The sequence below is a fragment of the Gordionus sp. m RMFG-2023 genome, chromosome 2 (assembly GCF_954871325.1).
Source record: "Gordionus sp. m RMFG-2023 chromosome 2, tfGorSpeb1-WG-v2, whole genome shotgun sequence".
Taxonomy (NCBI): domain Eukaryota; kingdom Metazoa; phylum Nematomorpha; class Gordioida; order Chordodea; family Parachordodidae; genus Gordionus; species Gordionus sp. m RMFG-2023.
The window spans coordinates 38594356-38618990 of record NC_088776.1 but is presented as its reverse complement, the minus strand read 5'-3'; the positions used below and the strand labels follow the sequence as shown (position 1 = coordinate 38618990).

The 24635-nt window shown below is 26.6% G+C and overlaps 1 protein-coding gene across 4 annotated transcripts; it reads left to right on the top strand.

Annotated features, from left to right (window-relative positions):
- The first annotated feature begins 2161 nt into the window (after positions 1-2161).
- LOC135925432 (phosphoserine aminotransferase-like) lies at positions 2162-23531 on the top strand. 4 transcript variants are annotated; one of them, XM_065460744.1, is made up of 9 exons: positions 2162-2334; positions 2384-2485; positions 2528-2552; positions 2617-2660; positions 2735-2915; positions 14778-15356; positions 19330-19651; positions 20629-20821; positions 21812-22015. In XM_065460744.1, the coding sequence occupies exons 1-9, from the start codon at positions 2188-2190 to the stop codon at positions 21869-21871; spliced, it is 1653 nt and encodes a 550-aa protein (XP_065316816.1). In that variant the 5' UTR covers positions 2162-2187; the 3' UTR covers positions 21872-22015. The 4 variants fall into 4 exon arrangements, with proteins under 4 accessions (XP_065316816.1, XP_065316817.1, XP_065316818.1 ...); XM_065460745.1 differs by lacking the exon at positions 21812-22015 and adding an exon at positions 22537-22702 and having other exon boundaries at positions 2163-2334; XM_065460746.1 differs by lacking the exons at positions 20629-20821; positions 21812-22015 and adding an exon at positions 22537-22699 and having other exon boundaries at positions 2164-2334.
- Positions 23532-24635: the final 1104 nt, after the last annotated feature.

Below are 24635 nucleotides of genomic sequence, written 5' to 3'. Positions count from 1 at the left end.
TTCGAATATGTTAATTGTTTTTTTTCTCGGCTATTTCAACCGGGTCAGAATTTAAATTTTTAAGTCCCAAATTAAGGATTTATCTAAAGACCAAGGCACAGAAGTTAAACCATCTGGTTTAGGCCATTATCTAATGATTAATTAGCAGTTAACTTGATGTTTGGCATTCGGTAATTGCTGCGTGTCTTGCATGCCTTGACTATATATACAATTAAGACCATGTCTCGTTCTGGAATCAACTAATATTTTATATTTTATGCATGAATGTGGTTGAACTATGTTACATTTAATTCCATGATTTATGGCAACTTATAATTGTTCATTTTATAAGAGGTTACCTAGGTTACGACTTGGTAATGCTTCCAGACAGCGTCTACATGAGCGGGATGGGTAGGAACAGTTTTCATCCTATTTTTTGAAAGGGGTAGGGGATAGGCTGCTTTAATGGGGGTAGGATAAATTTTTTGGCGGGTTACAAAATTTATTGCTGTAAAAATTAATACTTTTATTATAGAATTATTATAATACAATTCATCGACCAAATCTATATATTGCAAACAATCATACACATTGTTTTCCAAATAAAACTTTCTAGATATTTCAGCAAGCTCATAATGCCATAATAATTAATTCATTGTAAATAATGGAGGTTTTAATTGAAATTATTATCTAAAAAATAAATTCTGTATATTCACAAAATATCGATAGTTGGTAGTAGAGATAGATTAATTTAAGTTATCCTAAATAAATTCTCTGAAAAGAGTATCAATAAATTAAAAAGGTGAAAATAATAATAGACAGATGCCGGCCGCAGAAGGTGGCGAAATTTTTTAGGGGGATGCAAAGGTTTTTGAAGGGGGTTTGCATTTAGTGAAAATCCTGTCATGTAGACGCTGCTTCCAGCTACTCATAACTGCTAGTACAGTCAACATTTTGTAATAGTTGAAATTATTCTAAAGGGGGGTTTGATGAGAGTATTTAATTAATTAAAGGTTCAAAAAATGATTGATATGTTAAAACTATAGGAAAATCAGATTCAGGTAGATCTAAAGATATCCATGTCATCGAGACCTAATTTAAAAGGTTATCATTGCAGAGTGATGAAAGAAGATATCATGATGGCGTTGTTCAACGAACGCGATGCCAAAAATAAAGAAAAATATATAAGATTTAATGGATATAAATCTAAACCACCCAGTTCAGGGTAATTGTGAAAAATCCTAGTTAAAATCTTCCAATTTAATATTTTAAATATTTTCTATTATACTTCTAAAGAGTTCAGTTCATGACGACTAATAATATCATTATTTAAAAAAAGGAAGAATCTAAAAATATGTAAAATCCTTGGTAAAAATAAATATTCTTTCAAAAGATAAAAGCTTTGGTGAGTCCTTATAAGCCTTTAAAAAAATTTTCCATGAACACCTCAACCTCACATTTGGAAAAACTGCTTAATTGAATTCAAATCATATTTTAGATTTAGCTTTATTTAGAGTAAGACCTATGTTTTTAGAGAATTCAGCTCTATATAATCTATCGTTGCTAAAATATTTTTGGAAGGTCCACAGATGGTGCCATCATCCAGATATCATATCTTTATGTAAGTTAAAAAGGGTTTTTAAAGAATGAATTAGGTTATGCATTCCTAAGCTAAATATGAGAGGGCCCAAACTCCTTGTTGTATACCCTCATCAGACCCAGAATTTGAGAGAGGTTCTAGAGCTATAAGATTATAAATCTTCCAACTAGAAATTTTCCATAGAATTGTTCAAAACATTTTTTTGGATAGAGAATTAAAAGCATTTTTATAATTCAGCTTACGGACTATGCCGTCTGGAGGAGGATCTTCGATATATATAAGAGAGTGGGCAGCTATTTGGCATCCTGCTTTAGTACCAAAGCCTAGTTGATTTGTTTGGAACATTTTTGAAGCATCAGGTTTGATGCGCTCAACATTATTTTAACTTCTTAATCATGCTATTCCATTAAAATTCCCAATTCATTTTGTAACTTTTTAATTTTGCTTTTCTATTAAAATTCCTATTTTTAACCGGGAAAAACTTGATTTTTATTTATCTATTAAATTTCCCTTTTATTCAACATTTTGTTATTCAAAATTCATAAAAGTAGGTCATTGGGAAATTATTTATTTGCATATGTTATTTATTTCAACAATAATAATGATACATGGATCCATATAAATACGACGAAAACGATATCGATGAATCAAATAATTTATTAAATAAAAATGCGAAACCTGAAGTTAAACCTGCGTGTAATCAGATCCGTGTTGAATTGAAAGATTGCTTAATAAATACAGATTGTGTTAAAAAAGTAAAAAAAAACATTAAAGATAATATTTAATATTGTGTTCTGGTTTTAGTTTAATCTATCTCCTAAAGATTGCCTGACAAATAATCATCCTTCAGTTCCGCATTTGTGCTATAAATTAAGGACTGCATTTTTTGAGTGCAAAAGATCGATAGTATGATATGAATTAGATATAATTTTATTTTTACATTCATAGCTTGATAACAGAACAAGATTTAGAGGTAAAAAAGCCACATAATAAGATTAACTAAATAAAAATTATAAATAATTGTATAATGCTCAAAGATATTATAAATTTTTCTGCTGGACCTTCAAAAATCCCTAATGAAGTAAAATAATAAATATTAACAATATATACTTGTTATTAATCTAATTTCCATATTTTTTAAAAAACTTTACTCAGGTTAAGCAAACTATGTATAAGGAATTTCTGGATTATCAAAATACAGGTTCCAATATATTTGAGCTTAGTCATAGATCAGAATATTTTGTAAAAATTGTAAAAAGAGCCAAGGAATCCCTCAAAACTATATTTGATATTCCAAACAATTATGAAGTTTTATTTATGCAAGGAGGTGCAACTGGTTAGTTTTAATTTTTGATAATTATTTAATTTATCTTTTTCAACACTTATGCTCTTTTATTGCCCTGAAGGGAAAATGAATAGCCTTTAAAAAAACTTCCCAATTTACCTAAGCTTTAAAAATCATAAAATAGGGATACCCATAACCAATATTTTTATTTATAGGATGAGATATAAAAATTTAAGTTTTAAGTACCATTCTGAAAATATGTTCATCCTAATTTAATTTTTAAACAAACCATTTTAAATTTTGATATTTCCAATACATGCTCACAGTATACATTGCAATGATTTTACCTCTTTTACTCTTAAATTTTAATATTTATATAAAATTTATTAATAAAGTATATTTAATACCATACACACAAACTAAATAATTACCCTTCAACACATGGTTTTTTGATCAGTTCTGGCTATGTCTGCAAAAAAAAATTCAGACCAATTTATAACCCATATTTAAAATTCAAAAATCTTAAAGCACCTCTATTTTAAATTTTATTCAATATTATTTCCATCACATTTTTAAATTTTGATATTTCTAATACATGCTCACAGTATACATTGAACAATTTTACCTCTTTTACTCTTAAATTTTAATATATATAAAATTTATTAACCCTTCAATACTCCGGTGAAAAAAATCACGTTTATACTCGGGTGGGGTTTAATAGACCCCAATTTCAAATGCATATATCTCCAGTTATATTCATTATTAAGATTTAATATTTGGATATAAGATAGAACTAACCTTAAACCTGATAAAATAATTATTTATTTTTATTTCTTAAGTTTAGATAAAAGATGATGAGGAGTAATATAATTTGTCCCAAAATTTTCTAAAAAAGCCAACTTTTTTTAAATTTAAAATATTAAATTAAAAAATTAACTTATATATCATATAATCATGATAATTCATAACATGGATCTTTATTCTTCAATATAAAAAAAAATTACACTGATTCATTCAAACATAAAAAAAATACAGGACATTGAAATATGTTAATTTTGACATGTAAAACATTTATTACATAAAGCATTCATGTGTTCTAAACAAATTTATTTTACATATTTGACAAAAATATTTTGTTTTTTTATCCCTTTTTCTAGGACAAACACTACACCTTTCTATTGAAGGCTTAATATTTTTATTTGGTTCCTTGCCTAATATGTTATAAATAGAATCTTTCAGGGGTCGTGGCAATCTAATACATTCTTTTCTTAATTCTAAATGTGGAGTAATAATTTCCATAGCTAATTTTTTTATGAAATTAATTCTACTAATTGATATTTTTGTATTTGCTGTGTATATAATATGAGAATTAATTGTTGTTATATTTAGAAGTGTATAAAAAATTGTTAAAGGCCAACGATAAGATTTTCTTGATATTGAAAAATTTCCAATCATTTGGTCAACCATATCGACCCCCCCCCCCCTTTAGTCATATTATAAAATGATATGATTTCAGGTTTGAAAAGGTTATTATCATCAACATTTTTATTATGATGCAATGTTGAATGCATTATCACATTTTTCCTTTTTTGGGGGATATTTGATAATATGGGATGTCTTTGTGAAATCCAAATATACTATTATAAATTTCCCTTCCCTTTGTCATTATAAAATCATTAGGAATTTGTGGTTTATTTTGCCTTAATGTGCCCACTATTGTTAATATAACTTGTAAACAAATTATCCATGGTTACATTGCGACTTGAACCAGATATTGGAAGAATTAATCTATTTACCACATCTGCTGGTTTATTACTTATTTTATAAGGCCCCTCTGGTTGATTTCCAGTATATACTTTAAATTAAGTGTATAGTAAGTTTTGGCATCCACCAAGGAATATAATTTTATGCCGTATTTTGATGGCTTTTTGGGCATGTACTGCCTAAATGGGCATTTACCACGAAATGCTGGAAATCTTCAAAAATCATTTATTTTATAATAATTTGAAAAATGATTCAATCAAATGTTGAAAAAATAAAAAAATAACTCCACCAGTTTCCTTTTCATATATCTCATTCAAAATAAAAGATATTTAAATTTTGTTTAGATAAATTTTATAATTTAGTAGTATATATTTATAATTATAAAATTTTTAAAAAAAAATTTCTTAAAAAGTTACGAATTTACTCTGGTGGGGTCTCACACACCCCAATCAGTCACGCTTATATCTTAAAAACTACTCAACCGAAATGCATGAAATTTGGAATATTGATTCTAAGATATATTTGATGAAGCTACTGAAAAATCCAGATAATAATATTTAACTGTTTTTATGCAATATCATTTCTAGCATGCCTGGGGTTTCATATACCCCACCGAAGTATTGAAGGGTTAATAAAGTATATTTAATACCATACACACAAACTAAATAAATACCCTTCAACATCTATATAATTAATATTTTAAATTATATTATATTCAAGTTGGTGCATGTGTGAAACTTTAATATATATCAGAGACCTGCAGGCCCGGCCCGTTTTAAACATATCCGGGCCAAGCCTAAAAAAATTTTTTTTTAATTTATCCGGGCCAGGCCTTAATATTTTTTATAAAAATTTTTACATTATGAGTTAATGGTTATAAGATTATATTATATTATAGTTATGATTAATATAATATTGGGTGATGGTAAACACTACCTAACACCCACAGATCGATCTAATTATTAATTTCCTGCAAATTTATTCAAAGTATTAATATATTTTTTTATAATTCATATCTAAATTTTTACAACATATTTTACCAAAACAATCAAATAAAGGAATATCTTAAATAAGCCCCAATATTCAAGTATTATTAATATATTTTTTTATAATTCATATCTAAATTTTTAGAATATATTTTACCAAAACAATCAAATAAAGGAATATCACTTCTTGAAGTTTGTAATACCTTTCAAAGCGAAAAAGGAGAAATAAAATTGATTTTACTTAATATAAAGCATTTTTTAATTGAAAAATTTGTTTTACACCAGTATCATTTTATTTCTCTTTTTCTCTGTCCCAAATTCAAGCAATTACGTATGTTGTCAGGGACAGATCGCAAGATGACGGAAAACTATATAAAAGATTATATTAAATTACAAGAGGCTCAGGAAGTAAATGAAATACCATAGACCAGTCAAATTATGACTGTTGTTAAACAAACTGAATCTTTTATGGCAAATGGGGCGATAGTATTTCTGGTAATATGTCAATACCCTATGATGAATATTATAATTACATAAATAAAAAAATAGATGAAACATTTAAGGTGGATAATTTGTTAGAGTGGTGGGCGGCTCATCAAAGCGAATTTCCAATATTAGCAAAATTGGCAAAACGGGTATTGGCAATTCCTGCTTCAAGTGCAAGCTGTGAGCAGAATTTTTCCACTACTGGGAGAATTCTTGAAGAAAGAAGAAGTAATCTTCAACCTGAAAAGATAGATATGCTTCTCTTTCTTCATGATAATTTGTGAATTTTTAATATCTTTCTTGAGTATAGGGTTTCGTCAATCATGCTGGTTTTTTACTTTGCAAACTTTCAAATATTTATTGCATTTATTATATTTACCTTGAGTCATGAAAGTTTTTAATCCAACATTTTTCATTTTTTATCTTCTTTTGTTAAAAATTTATATTATAAAATAAATTATATTAATATTGTGCATTTAGATTATATTTTCAAAATACTATTTATTATACATGCATTTTTTTAAATAGCGATTTATTTTTATTTTATAAATTAAATAGTAAATTAAATACAATATATTATATTCTCAAAATATTTTCCATTTTTATAAATTAAATATTAGTTTTATTTTTTTTAAATGCAATATAAAATATAGTATATGCTCAAAATATTATTACCATTTTTATAAATATTAGTTTTATTTTTATAAATGCAATATAAAATATAGTATATGCTCAAAATATCCATTTTTATAAATAACAGTTTTATAAATTCAATATAATATTCTCAAAATATTAGCTTTTTACATGTATTTTTTAAATAATAAGCGATAATACTTGCTGAAAAATATGGTAAAATACCTCATAGGTGAATTTTTGTATATACCAGGTCGAATATAATTTTAAAAATTCTCAGCCTAAAATTTTTAAATCCGGGCTGGGCCGTAAAAATTTTTTTTTTAAAATATCCGGGCCGAGCCTAAAAAATTTAAAACCGGGCCGGGCCGTGCAAATGGTACCTCTGCAGGTCTCTGATATGTATATAATTAATATTTTAAATTTATTTATATTCAAGTTGGTGCATGCGGTAAAGCATATGCCTTTGAAATGGGAGGCTCGAGTTCGATTCTCGTAGAGAGCAAAAAATTAACATTACTTATATAGTCTCCTTAAATTTAAAATACATTAGGGAGATACGAAAACGATCGTTTTATGATTATGGAGATTATATATATTAGATATTCAATTTATAAAATAATTGATCATTATTTATGTTGTAATATGATATAAAATGTTTAAAATGATAATTTTACTTTTAATTTTGATTAATTTATTGTAATTGTATTTTGGATCATGTTGTCAGGACTAACAATAAAGGATCAGTAATTTTTGTATATGAATTTAATTATTATTATTTTACAACCTTCAACTTTACAAGTTTCAGGGCCTAACCCTTATACTTATTAAAATTAACCCTTACTTATTAAAATTTGTCACTGGGTCACCATATCAAATCAATCACTTTACAACCCGACCATCTCAGATTTTGTTAAAATTTGGTATTAAAGTTAATAAAGTATTGTAAGTGATGAATCCAAAATATTAGAGTCTTAACTCTATTAGAATTGGAGATATAGGGCTTCAAAGTGGGTCAACTTGGTCATTTTTCGAAAAAAATGATTTTTTAAAATTAAGATAACTTTTATATTAGATGCACTATGTATATTTATTATGGCTCATTTTATAGCCCTAAGTAAACTCTTGAACGTATGTTAAATAAAATTAATTTTTAGTTTAAATATTTTTTTTAAATTGCGGTTAAAAATTTGTAATTAATTTTTTAAAATGTTAGACTAAATTTTTTTTTCCAAATTTCAGATATTTTGTAAAGAGTACCAAGAACTGTTCATATATAAAATTTCAAAGTGGGGCCAAAAAAATTAATTAGATAAAATCTTATTTTAAAAAAATCCGCTAGATGGCGCAAGAAATTTAAAATATCAATTTTAACATAAAAAGTCATTCTAAGAAATTTTTTTTATTCCATAATATAATATTTATCGAATAATTAATAATAAGCGTATAATATATATATTTAAAATAATTTTAAAATTTCTTTAAATGATAACCACCATTTATTATCATATAAACATGTAACATACCCTTTAATATCTTTAGTTAATATTTCGCTTTATATTTTGGATTTTTCTAATTTGACTTCAATAGCACTAGAATATTTTTTTGTATTTATTTGTGATAAATTAACAGGATAGACTGCATGAATTTTTTGAGTCCCAGATATTGAAAGAGCTCTTGAAAATCGTTCCTCTAAAAATTCTTGCTCATCTTGGTATTCTTTATGGGATGTATAGAAAAAATAAATATTTTTAATATTTTCCTCAGCGAATTTGAAGAATTCATAGGGAGATTTTATTTGATTTTCATAAGGACGTTGTAAACTGGCCCGCGCAGGCAAGCGTTTAACGGTTCCCCCTATTCTATCGTAAACATTTTTCCCATGGTCAGTAGGAAAAAAATGCCACTCTGCTGGGATGGCGAAGTCCACTTGATGATAACACAAATTTATAAAATTTTTCCTATTTTTATATTGCGCCGCGGACCCATCGGAATAATAATTAATGTATTTTGGCTCAGATAAAAAGTCATTTTTTAAAAAATTTATCATTTTTTTTTGGAATAAATGAAATAAACAAGTGTTATGTACCAGCGACTCGGATATGGCCACATAACTTATATGATTTAATACATTATTTACTTTATAATATATACCAAATGGATGTAGGGTAACCTGAGAAGTGGCCCAGTGATAACTTTGGACTTCATCTTGAAGTATAAAAGAGTAATTTTCAGAAAAATCGCAGATAACCAAATAATGATCTAGCTCTAAGTTGTTTTTAAGATTCTGATGGAATCTATTTTTTTGTTCATAAAAGAATGGCGAATCAAAATAAATATTTTATCAAATAAGTAATTAAGAAATTCGTCAGCAGTTTGTGTTAGGGTCTCTAAACTAGTTCTATCTACAGTTATCCATTGCTTGAACGTTATCCTGTATATATCATGTGCAATTAATAAATTTTCTAATTTAGCTCTTAATGCTTGGTCCCTAGGACATTCCATTCGCCAAAATAACAGGCTGGCAGTGGAGGATTGTAAATCATTTTTGGAATTATGTCTTTGTAAGTCTTTATCTCAAAATCCCTATTTTTTGTCAAAGTTGCTAAATTGCTACCTATTATTAGCAACTTAACATTCTGATGGATTAGGCAGACACAAACCGAGTGAGTGCCACTTGAACCTGGCATTATGCAATTTTTAGGGCGCAATGAGGCGAATTTTGAAAATCCGATTTTAAGAGTAGGGTAGATAGTTTTGACATTTATATAGATTTCTTTTAAATTATTAAGAATTAACCTTTTTTGAACGTTAATCCTTTCATCATTTTCAATTATAGAAACGCAATCTTTTTTTCCGGGCAATAATCTACTATATTCGTCATTTAAATAGAAACTTTTAACTACGTTAACTGTGTTTTGATCTATAGTTTTACCTGCCTTGGGATTAGGAGTTGAAAGAATCCCCTTTTGACTATGAATGTATTTTGAATTACGGATCATATAAAACGAAGCATTAAATTGTTTTTTAATTTTATGAATGCTCCAATTTGTAGGTAATGTTGTTAATAATTGATATTTTGGGGTTTTAGACAATAATGGATAATTATTTTTCATATGAATTATCCAATCGTCGCTATCATTTTTATTAATCTTTGGTTGTAGAATTTTCCCAATAGCTTTTGAAATTCTGCTGAGCTTTTTCTTGGGATATCCTTTTTCTCTTAGTCTCTTTTTTTTCTCTTAGTCTCTTTTTTTTTTACTGGAGAATGCCCCATTTGATTTAAAGTAGAATTTAAGGATTCTAAAAAAAGTGTAGGGAGTTGCGCATTGTCGTCATTAATTGGATAATCATTTTCTATATCGGTGGAGTTTAAGAAATTATTTGAAGTTGTAGGGATATTGCTATCCTCTAAAATTGGAATACTATTCTTCTTTTTATATAATAATTTGCGACACTTAGGACAAGTATATTCTCCTTTCTTAATTTTATGATACATTGTCATCCATAGGGCCACCTTACGCAAATCTTTCACGGAATAGTGATTTGGAAGATTCAATGGATTTGTACAAAACATATTTAATAAAATATTAATAAATTAATTAATTTTAAAAATTATAAATTAAGTAACAGATAAAAAAATCATAAATTAATTAATTTTAAAAATTATAAATTTTAGGAAAAAAGTAACAGATATAATTATTGGGAAAAATCGATAATTCAATTAATTTCAAAGAAATTAAAATTATTTTAAATATTTATATTATACGCTTATTATTAATTATTCGACAAATATTATATTATGGAATAAAAAAAAATTTCTTATAATGACTTTTTATGTTAAAATTGATATTTTAAATTTCTTGTGCCATCTAGCGGATTTTTTTAAAATGCGATTTTATCTAATTAATATTTTTGGCCCCACTCGAAATTATATATGAACAGTTCTTGGTACTTTTACATAATATCTGAAATTTGAAAAAAATTTAGTCTAACATTTTAAAAAATTAATTACAAATTTTTAACCGCAATTTAAAAAAAATATTTAAACTAAAAATTAATTTTATTTAACATACGTTCAAGAGTTTACTTAGGGCTATAAAATGAGCCATAATAAATATACATAGTGCATCTAATATAAAAGTTATCTCAATTTTAAAAAATCATTTTTTTCGAAAAATGACCAAGTTGACCCACTTTGAAGCCCTATATCTCCAATTCTAATAGAGTTAAGACTCTAATATTTTGGATTCATCACTTACAATACTTTCTTAACTTAAATACCAAATTTTAACAAAATCTGAGATGGTCGGGTTGTAAAGTGATCGATTTGATATGGAATGACCCCACTGCTGTCCAACAGTTCATCTATTCTCAACATTTTCTTTCCAATGGTTTCAAACTTTTCTTTACAAATTTTAAAGAAATAGTATTGAGTTTAGAAATCTGATGAATGGATTTTAACCAGGCTTATCCCCCCAATATTTTATTTTTAACTCCCCCTTCCAGCCATAATTTTTTTTTAAATTCATTTACCCACATTCTATAATTTGTTTAACCCACCAGCCCAATTTTTAAAAATTATTTTATTGTTTGGTGGCTCTTTATTTATTTTATTTCTCTTTTCTTAAACTTGTAAAATATGCAATGTTATGAAATAAAAAAATGATTTTTAATAAATAGAAAGGCAGTTCTATTATTCATTTCATTCTAAAAATTTGTCTAATTCACCTCACCCTTTCTCTGTTTTAACAATATGTTATATCCCACTCTAACTTGAGTAGCTGATACTTTGCCAATTCTAAGTTATCATCAATTAACTAAAATATTTCTAATATTCTCTGATCTTTATAATAGATTTTGTTTATACCTTTAAAGAAAACTTTCTATATAATATTATACGTAAATAATTTATGGATTTAATTTATTCCTAGGCATTAATAAGCGTTTTTAAAATTTAAATATAAAAAGGAACATAAAGATATTTTAAAAATGTTGTAAAATAGTAATAAACATAAAATGGTGTTGGATTAATAACAATCTTTAAAACAATTCAGCTATGAATTTGAATTTTAGCAATATACTATTAATAACTTTCACATTATTTTATAAGCATAAAATCATGAGGTTCGAATCTCACAGGCATTTTTAGCGGTTCAGCTCAGGTTTGGATAAATCTTAAAAGTTCAGGTTCGATAAAAAAATACCTGTTTAAAGGTTAGGTTTGGATCCTTGCATATAATTTTCAAAGATGTGGTATACTCGTTGATTCGAAAGCAGGGCATCCACTCCATTGTCTCATGAACTGATATAAATATATATATGGCACTAGAAAATAAATAAAATTACCCAAAATTCATTTCTCAAAGCAGCTGTTCCTTCACATCTCGAACCTCGAGGTACTTCCGTTATTAATAATTCACGGCCTGATGGACATATGGGGAAACACATTAATTGGGATTATGTTTAAAGCATTTTGTCTATTTAATATTTATTGTGATCCATTAGTTATAGTGGGAAAAAGAAATATTGAAGATATTCACACATAACCGACAGTGTAATATTCAAATGTTCATTTGGGACGAAAACTAAATCCCTAATCAAACTAATCAGCCAAAAGAACCCTAAAACAACCATTTTAAGAGCACTTTTGAGATCAAACAAAAAATAAGCTTGGAGATTTTTCGTTATAATTTTAAATTATTTGAAGATATCTGGCCGCCACTACAGTAGGATGATTATTTTTAACTTTTTTAAAGTTTTAATTTTAAAAACAGTTTAAGATTCAGGTGTAACTCTAATGAAACCAATTGAAGATTTTTTAATTAACTTGGAGTTTTTTATTTTTTTAAACCCTGTCTGTAAAAAGGGATTTGAGTAACTCATCCTCAACTATAATGGAACCAATTGAGGAGTAATATTCTGATTCATTTGATTGCTATAAACTAGGCTTAAACGAGTACAAATCGAATATTCCTATTAGTATGAATAATAAAATTTGCTATTTATATTCTATTCGAATTATTTGTTTTTTAAAAATATATAATAATTCATACGAATATAGAATTTTTTAAAATATTTTTATTGCATCTAATTTTTAATAGAAAAATAATTATAAAATCGAATGAAAAACTATCGATCAAGTTATTAACGGAATTAAAATGCATATTAATTTGTCATGCCAAGCCAATTTTTAAGGCAAAAAGCGTTTCATATTTCTTCTTTATAATATAGTGGTAAGCTATTCACCATGGGCTTATTCTTGTTTTTGCTAACAAATTATTTGTCACATTTTATGAAAGCTTTAAATTTTGTGCCAACAATGCATTAGTGGTAAGAAATGGGGTAACTAATGTGAAAATATTTTAAGATTCTGGAAATATTAGAAAAATATGGTCTATAAAAATAATTTATGGCAGATCCAATAATTATTTTAGAAACATGAACCTCGGGATATAATTTGGTAAAATTAACAAAAATATTTTATTAATTTAATAATATTATATTAAATATGGCTCTTAAAAAAACCTGAATACAAATTTGAAATTTTAAGTTTCCTTAAATTTTATAATATTTTCAATCTTAAAAACAATTGAGATTGATGATGTTAAATATTTTTATTAAATTTAAAAAAAGTATATATCAAAAGTATAAGGCAGTAATTACTGTTGAGGACGTGTAGCAATAAGTAAGAATTATTTTTCTTGCTAGTTTGTCATAATTCTCACTATAACACTGAATATTTGACACCACTGCTGACCATTAAGTCCTCAAGGGTTCTTCTATAATTTGCCTTATTTATTTTTACAAGCTACTATAATTTGTCTTATTTATTTTTACAAGCCAATTTATATGGGTATCTTTTTTTATTGCCCTTTTATTATTATCCACTATATTCAAATTGTTTTTTTAAATTATATAACGAGCTACAATTGCAGGTTTGATTCCAACTATTGCATTTTTTTTACAAAATATGACATAACGATTATATTAGATATATTAAAAATTCCTTACCTACCATAGCCCCATAGGTAAAGAATAATAAACTTTGTTTTAATGGGCATTTGCTGATCACCTATATTTTTATTTAAAAATAGCGGCCTGAAGTATATGACATGCCATAGACCTGATGTGAGCTAGTGATTATGACCTATTTTGATTAAAATAAATTAAAAAATCAAATGATCTCTTATTTAGATCATCTAAAAGTTTATTTTTTAAATCCGTTTTATTTTTATCATCAAAACTTTTTTTATAAAATTTATATTTATCATGAAAGTTTATTCAACTCTTTTTTTAAAAAATGTAAATTTTATTCATTCATTTTTTCAATAAATGAAATAACCTTGGTTTTTTTTCTCAAAAATATAAATTATATGTTAATATTGCGAAAAATTGAACGTTTCAACGCAGCGTTTCAAAACGCAAATATAGAAACGTAAATGCAGCTATGTTTAAATTGAAGCGTTAATTAATTTTTTTAATATGAAACGTCTAAATTTAAAACAAAACAAAAAATGCTGTCCAATTTAAACGAATGCATTATTTGTGTGAAACCCTGCGTTGAAACGTTCAATATGTGCGCACTATAATACAGTTATCCACAATTTTGATTTTATAATATATATAATGAAACCTCTAAAGTTGGTCACTCCCATCTTAACCCCCTTAGGTTGACCAAAAACTTCTCTTGTATGGGTAACATATGAAGGCTTCACTGTTTTGTGTCGTTACTAGGAAAAAGTAAACGAGTCATTACTAGTATCTCTTAATCGATAAATTTGGCTTAATCTAAAGGCGCGTGCCGGAAAAACGTGTTTATTTTATTCTTCATCTTCCTAAGTCTTGTTTATCTTTTTAGCAAAAACTTATCAAGGTTAAAGTTTGCAACTAAAATCTCGGTTTGGCCATTTTTGAAGTCGACTCCTAATCATATGCTCCAGCACCCTCTCTTAATCAATTCATCCCCAACCCATAATTAATGATTATTTCCTATAACAATTTATTTAAACTTCTAAATTTTTTTCATATCTCCTTATCATAGCTCAATTTAGTGCCATCCCATTAAACCTGATCAAAAAGGATCCTAATTTCGGGGGTACCTTTGTTCCTCCTGATTATTTTATTACTGGGCAATGGTCGGCTAAAGCTGCCAAAGAGGTTAAATCATTATTGGGCCTTAACAGCGTGAATTTGATAACTCCTATAGATAACGCTGGCTTGCAGCAAATTTTAACTTCAACACCTCCATCATACGACAATAATAAAATCACTGTTTTTAACGATAAATATAACGTTGATTCCCTGTTAGAACGATATTTGATTAATAGAATTAACCCCGAATCACCTTATTTCTACTATTGTTCTAACGAAACTATAGAGGGATTCGAGATAAATGACCAGCATACAGTGCGCAATGCTACTATGGATGAATCTGGCAACTTTTTGGATATTTTAGAAAGAGCTTATAAACGGAAATCGGACTTATTAAACTCACAAAATTTGAATAAAGAGGACAAAGGTGAGGGATATTCTTATAAAAAACCCGTTATTGTGTGCGATATGTCATCCAATTTATGCACAAAAAAGATTGATTTGACCCGGTTCGGTCTAATATACGCAGGTTTAAAAATTAACACTTTTCGTTATTTTTTTATGTTCATAAGTTGAGCTTATAAAGTGGATTAGAACTAGAGCCTTGCTCTGACATGTCCGGCCACGCCCACTATAATTTTTTGTTAATTACTCTTCTCCAGGGATCGAAACCGAAACGAATATCGGTTTGGTTCAGGTTCGGATAAAAATAACGGTTCAAGGTTCAGGTTCGGTTCGCAAAAAATAAAAATATCGGTTCGGTTCGAACCTCTAAAAACCGGTTTGAACACATTTGTATTCAAACCTACATTAGGATTATGTATCAGGAAAAAAATTTTTTTATTTCATAATTAAAATAAAAACCTTCATTTTTATTAATTGCACAAATATAACAAATAAATATATCAATGATTAATTTAAATATGAACAATTACTTAGATTTTTTTACTAAGCTGCACAATTAATATATTTTCAAAATTCGTCTCGCTCAAATTACATCTATAAGGAGATAATATAAATTTAATTGTTGAAAAACATCCTTCCACACTAACTTGGGTAGCTGGCATTGCCAGTATGATATCAGATTTGATGTGTCATTTATAATACTATATGTAAATAATTTATATATTAGATTAAATTTTTTTCTAGGCATTATAATTTATAGGCTTAAAATATTGCAAAATGGCAATATATTAAAGTTTATAAAAATTATGACTGACGTTTATCAATCAAATGTGATTGATAATAATTTTTAAAACAATTTGAATATATAAAATTTTTGCAATATACTACTAGTAATAACTTACACATTATTTTATAAGCATAAAATTATGAGACTCGAACCGGTTCAGAGGCATTTTAGCGGTTCGGTTCAGGTTCGGCTAGGAATTTTTTAGAGGTTTAGGTTCGGTTTAGGTTCGATAAAAAATACAGGACCGCGGTTCGGTTCAGGTTCGGTTTGGATCCCTGCTCTTCTCATTCCTTCATACATTTTGACAAATTTAAAATGATAGTCATGACTATAAATACCGAAACCTAAATCTATTTTCAGGGATTTACAAATACTTTTCCTTTGTCAAATTTAGCTTTATTATCAAATATTTTTGATTAATCCTTGTGCTTTAATGTTGAGAAATAAACACGGGCGTAATTCACCTTATTTTAAATCTGTTATTAATTATAAATATAAAATTTCGACGATTTAATATTATTAAAATTTAATGATAATTTTTTTTTGTGTCGAAAATAAAGGGAAATTGCCTTAAATACTATATTTAATATTTATTTTCACTACTTAAACGTCTCGATTTGCGCCGATTTTTAAAAACGACTAACTCAATATTTTAACCATAAATATTGCCTAAACTTCGACATCGCTAATTGATGACCAGTGCCATCTATTATAAAAATCTTCAGGTTCGCGTAATATTTTACTGGATAAAATATTGAGTTAGCAGTTTTAAAAAATAGCTCAAATAGAGCCGTTAAATAACACTAATCTTCACCATAATTTTTTTTTTAAACATGGAATAATCAAAGATTGTATTTAATTAATATTTAAATAATAAAAATCAACTTGTTTTCAAATAATAAATGCACTTTACATTATACCACACAAGTGGTTGTAATTTTTTCCTATTCATTTTCGATATTTGTATTGTGAATTAGCAGTATTCGGGGGTTCCAAAAATATATATATCTTTTGGCGCATAAATTTTATTTTTTTTAAGCTTGACATAACAATACTATTTATTGCCTTTAGTGAATCTCATTTAATGTGTAATATAAAATTAGAAAAACTTAAATTTTAACTGTTTATTATAATTACTAGTAGATAGCCCGTCAAAAATGACGTGAAATGAAAATTTTCTTCTTACTTTTATGCATGTTACCTGTTATTTGAAAATAATATCCAATTTTTATTCTTCTTACCCCCTCATCCCTTCAGGCCAGGTTTAATCCATTAAAACTAAGTGCTATGGTTTGAGTAAAAATAAATTTAAAGCATTTACTTGATATTACCAATATTATTTGTTTAATATTACTGATTACTTATACCTAATATTTATTATTAAAAAAAATTCCCAGGCAAAGTCCAAAGCCATATTAATTATAAAAAGTTCTTCCAAGCCCAATGAAAGATCATAATAATTTTGGTAGTTAAGAACTGAAATAAAATATTTAAATAATCATAATGAATTTAAAAATACAATCAAAATTTAGATTTTCGTGGGCCTTGGTTTTTTGATCAGGTCAAGCTCAGGCCTGCAAATAAATTTGTTTTGGGCCAATGTTTGACCTATAATTAATAATAAAAAAAATTCTCAAGCGTCCAAGCTCATAATAATTTTGCAAAATTTTCCCCAAGCCCAGCCCAATATAATTTATAAAAATATTTTCCAAGCCCAGCCCAACCTATAATAATTTTATAAAAAAAATTTCTCAAACCTGGCCAACCGATAGTAATTTAAATTTTTTTTCCAAGTCTGGAGATAGGTAAATCTCTAAAAACCATATCTATTTTTTAGTCTATTTTAACCCAGCTCACCCCAACCAAGGCCAACCCATTAAGACTAAGAGTGAATACTATTTTTTTGAATAAAAATATATTTAAATTAAATTTTACCTGAGGGCCATATAAATATTCTGTGTTAAATATTACACCTATGCCTAATATTAAAAAAATTTCCAAGCCAGGTCCTCGCACTTGGTTTTCTCAAACTTGCAAAAGACCATAATAATTTTGATAGTTGAGGACTGAAATAATATATAAAAAGTCACAATGCATTTAAAAATACAATCAGAATATGAAAGTTGCATGGGCCTTGGTTGATCAGGCCTGCCATGTCTGCAAAAAAATTTCAGACCAGTCTATAACCCATATTTAAAATTTAATAATCTTAAAGCACTTCTATTTTAAATTATATCCAATATGATTTCCATTAGATTTTTAAATCTTGATATTTCTAATACATGCTCACAGTATACATTGCAACAATTTTACCTCTTTTACTCTTAAATTTTAATATTTATATAAAATTTATTAATAAAGTATATTTAATACCATACACACAAACTAAATAATTACCCTTCAACCCATGGTTTTTTGATCAGGCCTGGCTATGTCTGCAACAAAAATTTTCAGACCAATCTATAACCCATATTTAAAATTCAAAAATCTTAAAGCACCTCTATTTTAAATTTTATTCAATATGATTTCCATCAAATTTTTAAATTTTGATATTTCTAATACATATAACAATTTTACCTCTTTTACTCTTAAATTTTAATATTTATATAAAATTTATTAATAAAGTATATTTAATACCATACACACAAACTAAATAAATACCCTTCAACATCTATATAATTAATATTTTAAATTTAATTATGTTCAAATTGGTGCATGCGTGAAACTTTAATATATATATAATTAATATTTTACATTTATTTATATTCAAGTTGGTGCATACGGTAAAGCATATGCCTTTAAAACGGGAGGCTCTAGTTCGATCCTTGTAGAGGGCAAAAAATTAACATTACACTATATAGTCTCCTTAAATTTAAAATACATTGGGGAGATACGAAAACGATCGTCTTTTGATTATGGAGATAAAATTAACATTACACTATATAGTTTCCTTAAATTTAAAATACATTAGGGAGATACGAAAACGATCGTGTTATGTTTATGGAGATTATATATATTAGATAGTATTCTATATAAAAAAGTTTTTAAATTTCAATGTTTAATCTTCATTAACAAATTAATATACTGTGAATTTTATTCGAAATCAAACTGAATTCCCTGAAAATGTTTCAAGCTGACTGTTACTACGAGAACAGATCAGATACAGGGTTCTTGTTGGAATTATTTACTTATTAAAAGTTAATTTTAAGTTAAATGTAAAAAAACCGAAGATTCAAGTTGATTAAATCTTCGGCCCAATTTTTTTTTATTGGCAATATATTTTATTAATATTAAAATCTATTATTATCAGGTGCTCAAAAGAACATAGGTATCGCTGGTATTACGGTGGTTATAATTAGGAAAGATTTAATCAATAGTCAATCTCCATATTTTCCAGTTCCCAGTGTGATGAATTACGCGGTTGTCTCTAAGGCCGATAGTCTGCCTAACACTCCCCCTGTTTACAGTATATACGCATTAGCCCTTACTTTAGAATGGATTTTGGACCAAGAAAATAAGGATTTTAGATGTAAACACCAAAATAAAATCCAGAATGGGCATTCAGTCACCAACGGAAATCCCGATGATTGCAGCTGTTATGAGATTATGAACGAAAAGGAAAACATGAGTGGGTTAGTCTTTCATATTTTAAAAATTCACTCTTGATTTCAATAAATAATTAATTATATTATTGGGCGGTTACTACTAGACCTATATTCGTATTATTCGATTTTTTCTTTTTCAAATTTGAATATTCGTTTTAAGTTTTTTATAAAACGAATAATTCTTTCTAAACCTGAATCGTTTTTTCATTTGGCTTGAACCCGAATATAAAAAACGGGTTAGGGACAAATAGATTAAAAAGTTTGGTGCCTTAACTTAACCTAGTGCTACAACTTGCTATAAAAGATGAGGAATTAACAAATAAATGCCAGACTTATTAATAAAAATATAAAAAAAACTATTCTTGTATGGTCATAGATGGAGTTTTACCTATAACATGCTCGAAAGTGCTCCACTAAAAGTTGTTAAAGTTTAACAAATTCGGATGATGATTATTATTTAACAATGGTTAAGTTGGAGTTGAAGTAAAATTAATATTGTGTTAAAGGCTTGAAGAGATATCAAGCAAGGTGGGTCATAACATCGATTTTTGGTACCTTGTTAAAATGTCTCTTAGCGATTTAAACTATCAACATTAATTTTGCCATACAACCAGATGAAAAAAGAGGACGTGATTATCTTTGACAGAATATATTTCTTTCTGCCCCGTATTTGACTGTTATATTCCAAATTCTAATATCGTAGGAAGAGGCTTTTGACGAAATGCCATTTAATTAATTTTTGGATGAGAATGCAGAGATTTTGATATTATTAAATATTGCAGATGAGATTGAAATTAGAAATGACTTGAATTCATCTTCTAATGATGAATTGGAAAGGTGTTGTTAGGCAGAAAGAAATGAGAAGAAAAGATAGCCATTATACCGGTCAACAAAACGGCGAAAAAACCTTAGAGCTTACTAACTTGTTTTTTAGGTCAAATTATTTATTTTTCTTATTTAAAGACATATTCATTAATATATAAAAAAATTATATGTTCTTACAGGGTTTCCCATTCAAAAAAAGGAAACTTGTCAATTATAAAAGTAAAAGATTCAGTCAAAAGGGGAAAGTGTCAATCAAAAAAGAAAAAGTCCCAAAGGCCTAGAAATCCGATAAAAAAAAAGTGTCAAACAAAAAAGGGGTTCAATCAAAAAGGGAAAAGTGTCAATCAAAAAGGAAATTTCCCATTCAATAAAGTAAAATCGTTATTTATTAAAAAAAAAAAAATTCTTGTCAATTTTTTCTTAGATTTTTATTTATTTTTACTATTTCTTCTTATTTTATATTTTTAATTCTTATTTTTTATATCTTTTCTCAAATTATTTTTCTTATTTTTGATAATTTTTTTGTAATTTTAAAAATAATTTATTAATTTTCCTTGTTATTTTTCTTTACTTTTATACTCCATTTTTTAACAATTCTTTCCTCTTTTTTCATCCTACATAACAATATTTTGACTTTTGATGATTTTTTTCTCCTTATATTGTTCTTTTACATATTTTTAACTTTTTAAATCTCTTTAAGTCGTTTTTAATCTTTATTTTTCTGATCCTTTCTCAATTTTTTTTTCTTCTCATTTTGATCATTCTTTTTTGTAATCATTTTTAATTTTCACTTAATTTTTATTTCTTATTGCCAGACAATTTTTTATTAGAATTTTTTGCATATAAAATTATTTAATTATAATTGCTGAATTAAATTAATTGTTTAAATAAATAAGTTTGAGCTATAATACCAAACGATATGTAAATTAATAAAATATAATCATATTTAAATTTTTAATATTTATGCAAGAAGCATTCAATACTTTTGAGCAAGTAAATAATTTTTTTGTAATTATTTTTAATACTAGTCTTTCATTTACATAAGGAGAAAAAATCATAAAAAGTTAAAATATTGAAGAGGAAAGAATTGTTAAAAAATGAAATAAAAAATAGAAGAAGTGAAGAAAAATAACAGGAAAAATATATAAATTATTTTTAAAATGACAAAAATGGAATCAAAATTGAAAAAAGATAATAAGAAAAATAAATATTAATAATGACTTAAAGAAATCGCAAAAATTTGGAAATAAAATAAGAAGGAAATAATAAAAATTTAAGGAATATTGACAAGAAAATAAAAACTTTTCCATTTATGATCGGTCCTTTTCCTTTCATGATTGAAACTTTTCCTATTTTGAATAGGAAACCCTGTATTTGGTATGTTGGATCATGATAGAATACACCAGAACAATATATACTTAAATATTGGAAAGGAATGAATAACACCTAATCTGAAATTTAAAACTTTTACAGATAGTCTTAGCAGTTCCAGCCACACAACTCAGTATGGGATCCTTTTTTATTGAAATTATATTATAATCGTATAATAGCGAATGAATAACAAAGAAATATTGAAAAATTGATAAACTTTTTGAAAGTATATAACAACACAATTTTTTTATATTACTATAGAATATTATATGTGAATATGTGTTAAAAGATATTTATATATTTTATAAATTTTATCAAAGATAAAAAGAAATTTAAGTTCAAATATGATATCTATTTTTTTTGTTGATTTTTAGAAATATTTGAGCTAAATCAGGTCCCCTAACCATTTTTTAATGAACCCGAACCAAACCTTTTTAAGTATTTAGTATCAACTCGAACATGAACCCGGCTAAAATTAAATAAAATTTATACATATCCTTGCTCATATTATTTTTCTGTAATATCTTTTTTATTATCGCATATTACATAATTCTTATTTTATAAAACGAATTGAATATTAAATATTTGATTTTAAGAGGTCTGGCAATTATGATTACTGGTAATTTTAAATAAAATGAATAGGATCAGTTTTGCAAATTGGATAGAGCCGATAAATTTTTTTTGTTAAACTTAATCAATTTAAAATTTATTTGAAGGTCCGGGCCGACAAAATATATCCAATCTGATAGTAAAATAAACTTAATTCGATCTTATCCTGTTTAATCCACGGATTTTTCATGAACTGATTTATACTCCTTACAGTTACAGGGATGCGCTAATTTATTTATTTTTAAATAAATTTTCGGATATAATAGACCACGCAAATTATACGATTTATTAAATTTAAAAATAAAAACATTTTCCCCTTTACTCTTCAGAAGCACATATTGGCAACTTGTGTCTCACATGAAAAGCTTTCGAATTTACCAAGTAATTGACTCTACGCAAGGATTCTACAGCCTTTTATGTCCAGAATTAAATAAATCAAACAAAGATGATCAACTAGATTTTTCCCATTTTCGTAGTAGAATCAATATATCGTTCGCCATAAATGGGCAGGCTCAATGGCAAAATGAGTTTTTAAACCGGACTGCCAAGGAGGAAAATATGCTCTACTTGAAAGGACACCGATCCGTAGGTGGTGTTAGAGTATCGCTCTTCAATTCTATAACCATAGAAGAAACTAATAGACTAGTTGATTTTATGAATAAATTTTGGGCGGAAAAGAAAAATGAATACCTCGCTATCATATCTAAAGGAAACGACTGATTTGTATATGGGATATTTAAACCAATATTATTATGCACAATATAAGATATCTCTTGGAACAGCAGTATATTATTGATTATAATACGGTACTTAAATGTTTATTTTTATGCCTTATTTTATTAAATTTTAAACAAATGATTTTTTATAAAGAAAAATTTTAAAGATTTGAATTGAATCAATTATTTGTCGATAAAGTCTTATTTAGTCATTAATGATTTTGTCTAGATTTAGGGTATATTTGGTGTGGTTTTATTTTTAATTTTTTTTTTTAAAAAAAGCATTAAATTGAATTATATTTTTTATAATATTTATATCCACACATACATCCACCTGAAAAAATCGATTTTATATCATACATTATACGATCCATTTTATAAATTTATATTTCAAATGATAATTTTTTTATATTCATTTCTTTAAAATGGCTGAATATAGTATTTTTAAAATTTATTGTGATTTATCTGCTGCTGGGCAAAATACTATCGCGCGAATTCTTCCTCAATCGCATCTCTCGAATGCAATTTTTTACCTTCAAGAATATAGAATAATATTCATTAATTAAAAAAATTTGGCTGATTATTTAAATTTTGTAGGTTATTTATTAGAAGGTATGGATGGTTTAGGATTAATCTGTTAGTTGATAGTTAGGGATATTAATTAAAAATTTCAAGTCATTTATTTTACATCACATTTAATAACAATTAATGGGATATAGCTATTTGAAAATCAAAAATTTATCATTATATACGAAATTTGGCAAATCACTTGATCATATATATTTCTCCATTGTAGACGCCCATAATGCCCTATCAAGTAAATATATCCTCTCCCTGGGAAAAAATACAAATCATGTGTCTAATTTTATCGTTTAAATATCAGGTTTTTAATGATGATAACGATGCATCTTTCCAGTCATTAGAACCTCATTCAGTTAATGTGACCAACTTACAAATAATTTTAAAAGTTATAGTATTTTGTACTAAGCAAATATTTTGTATGATATTTACCAGCGCACTGAATGTTTTATAAACAAAACTTTTTTGAGGGTCTTAAACTCTCCCCGAAATATTTTATTTATTGTTTTTCTTATTAAGTTGAAGTCAAATCTTTAAAAAAAAATTAAACTGAATTAACGTATTATTATCAAGCAAAATAATGCCTGACTAAAAGTGTTCAGTTTGCAGTTATTAAATTTTATTTTACGCGAAAAAGGAAATGCCCTTCGATATAACTAAAAATTAAATTATAACAAGTACGCTGGCGGGCATTTCTTTTTGAAAAATTGGCATTTAACCTGTTTAAAATGATAATTTAGGAACATGTAGACTTCGATAAATAAGTTGTAGCAAGTGACTATTTTTGCTAATACTCGTCCCAATATTTGCTTTTAATTGCCTACAACCCATTTTCAAAATATGGAAAATTTCGTTGAGGGAGTAGATTACTTTATGAAGCTCTTTTCTGTAGGTTCGGTCTTTCTATGAAA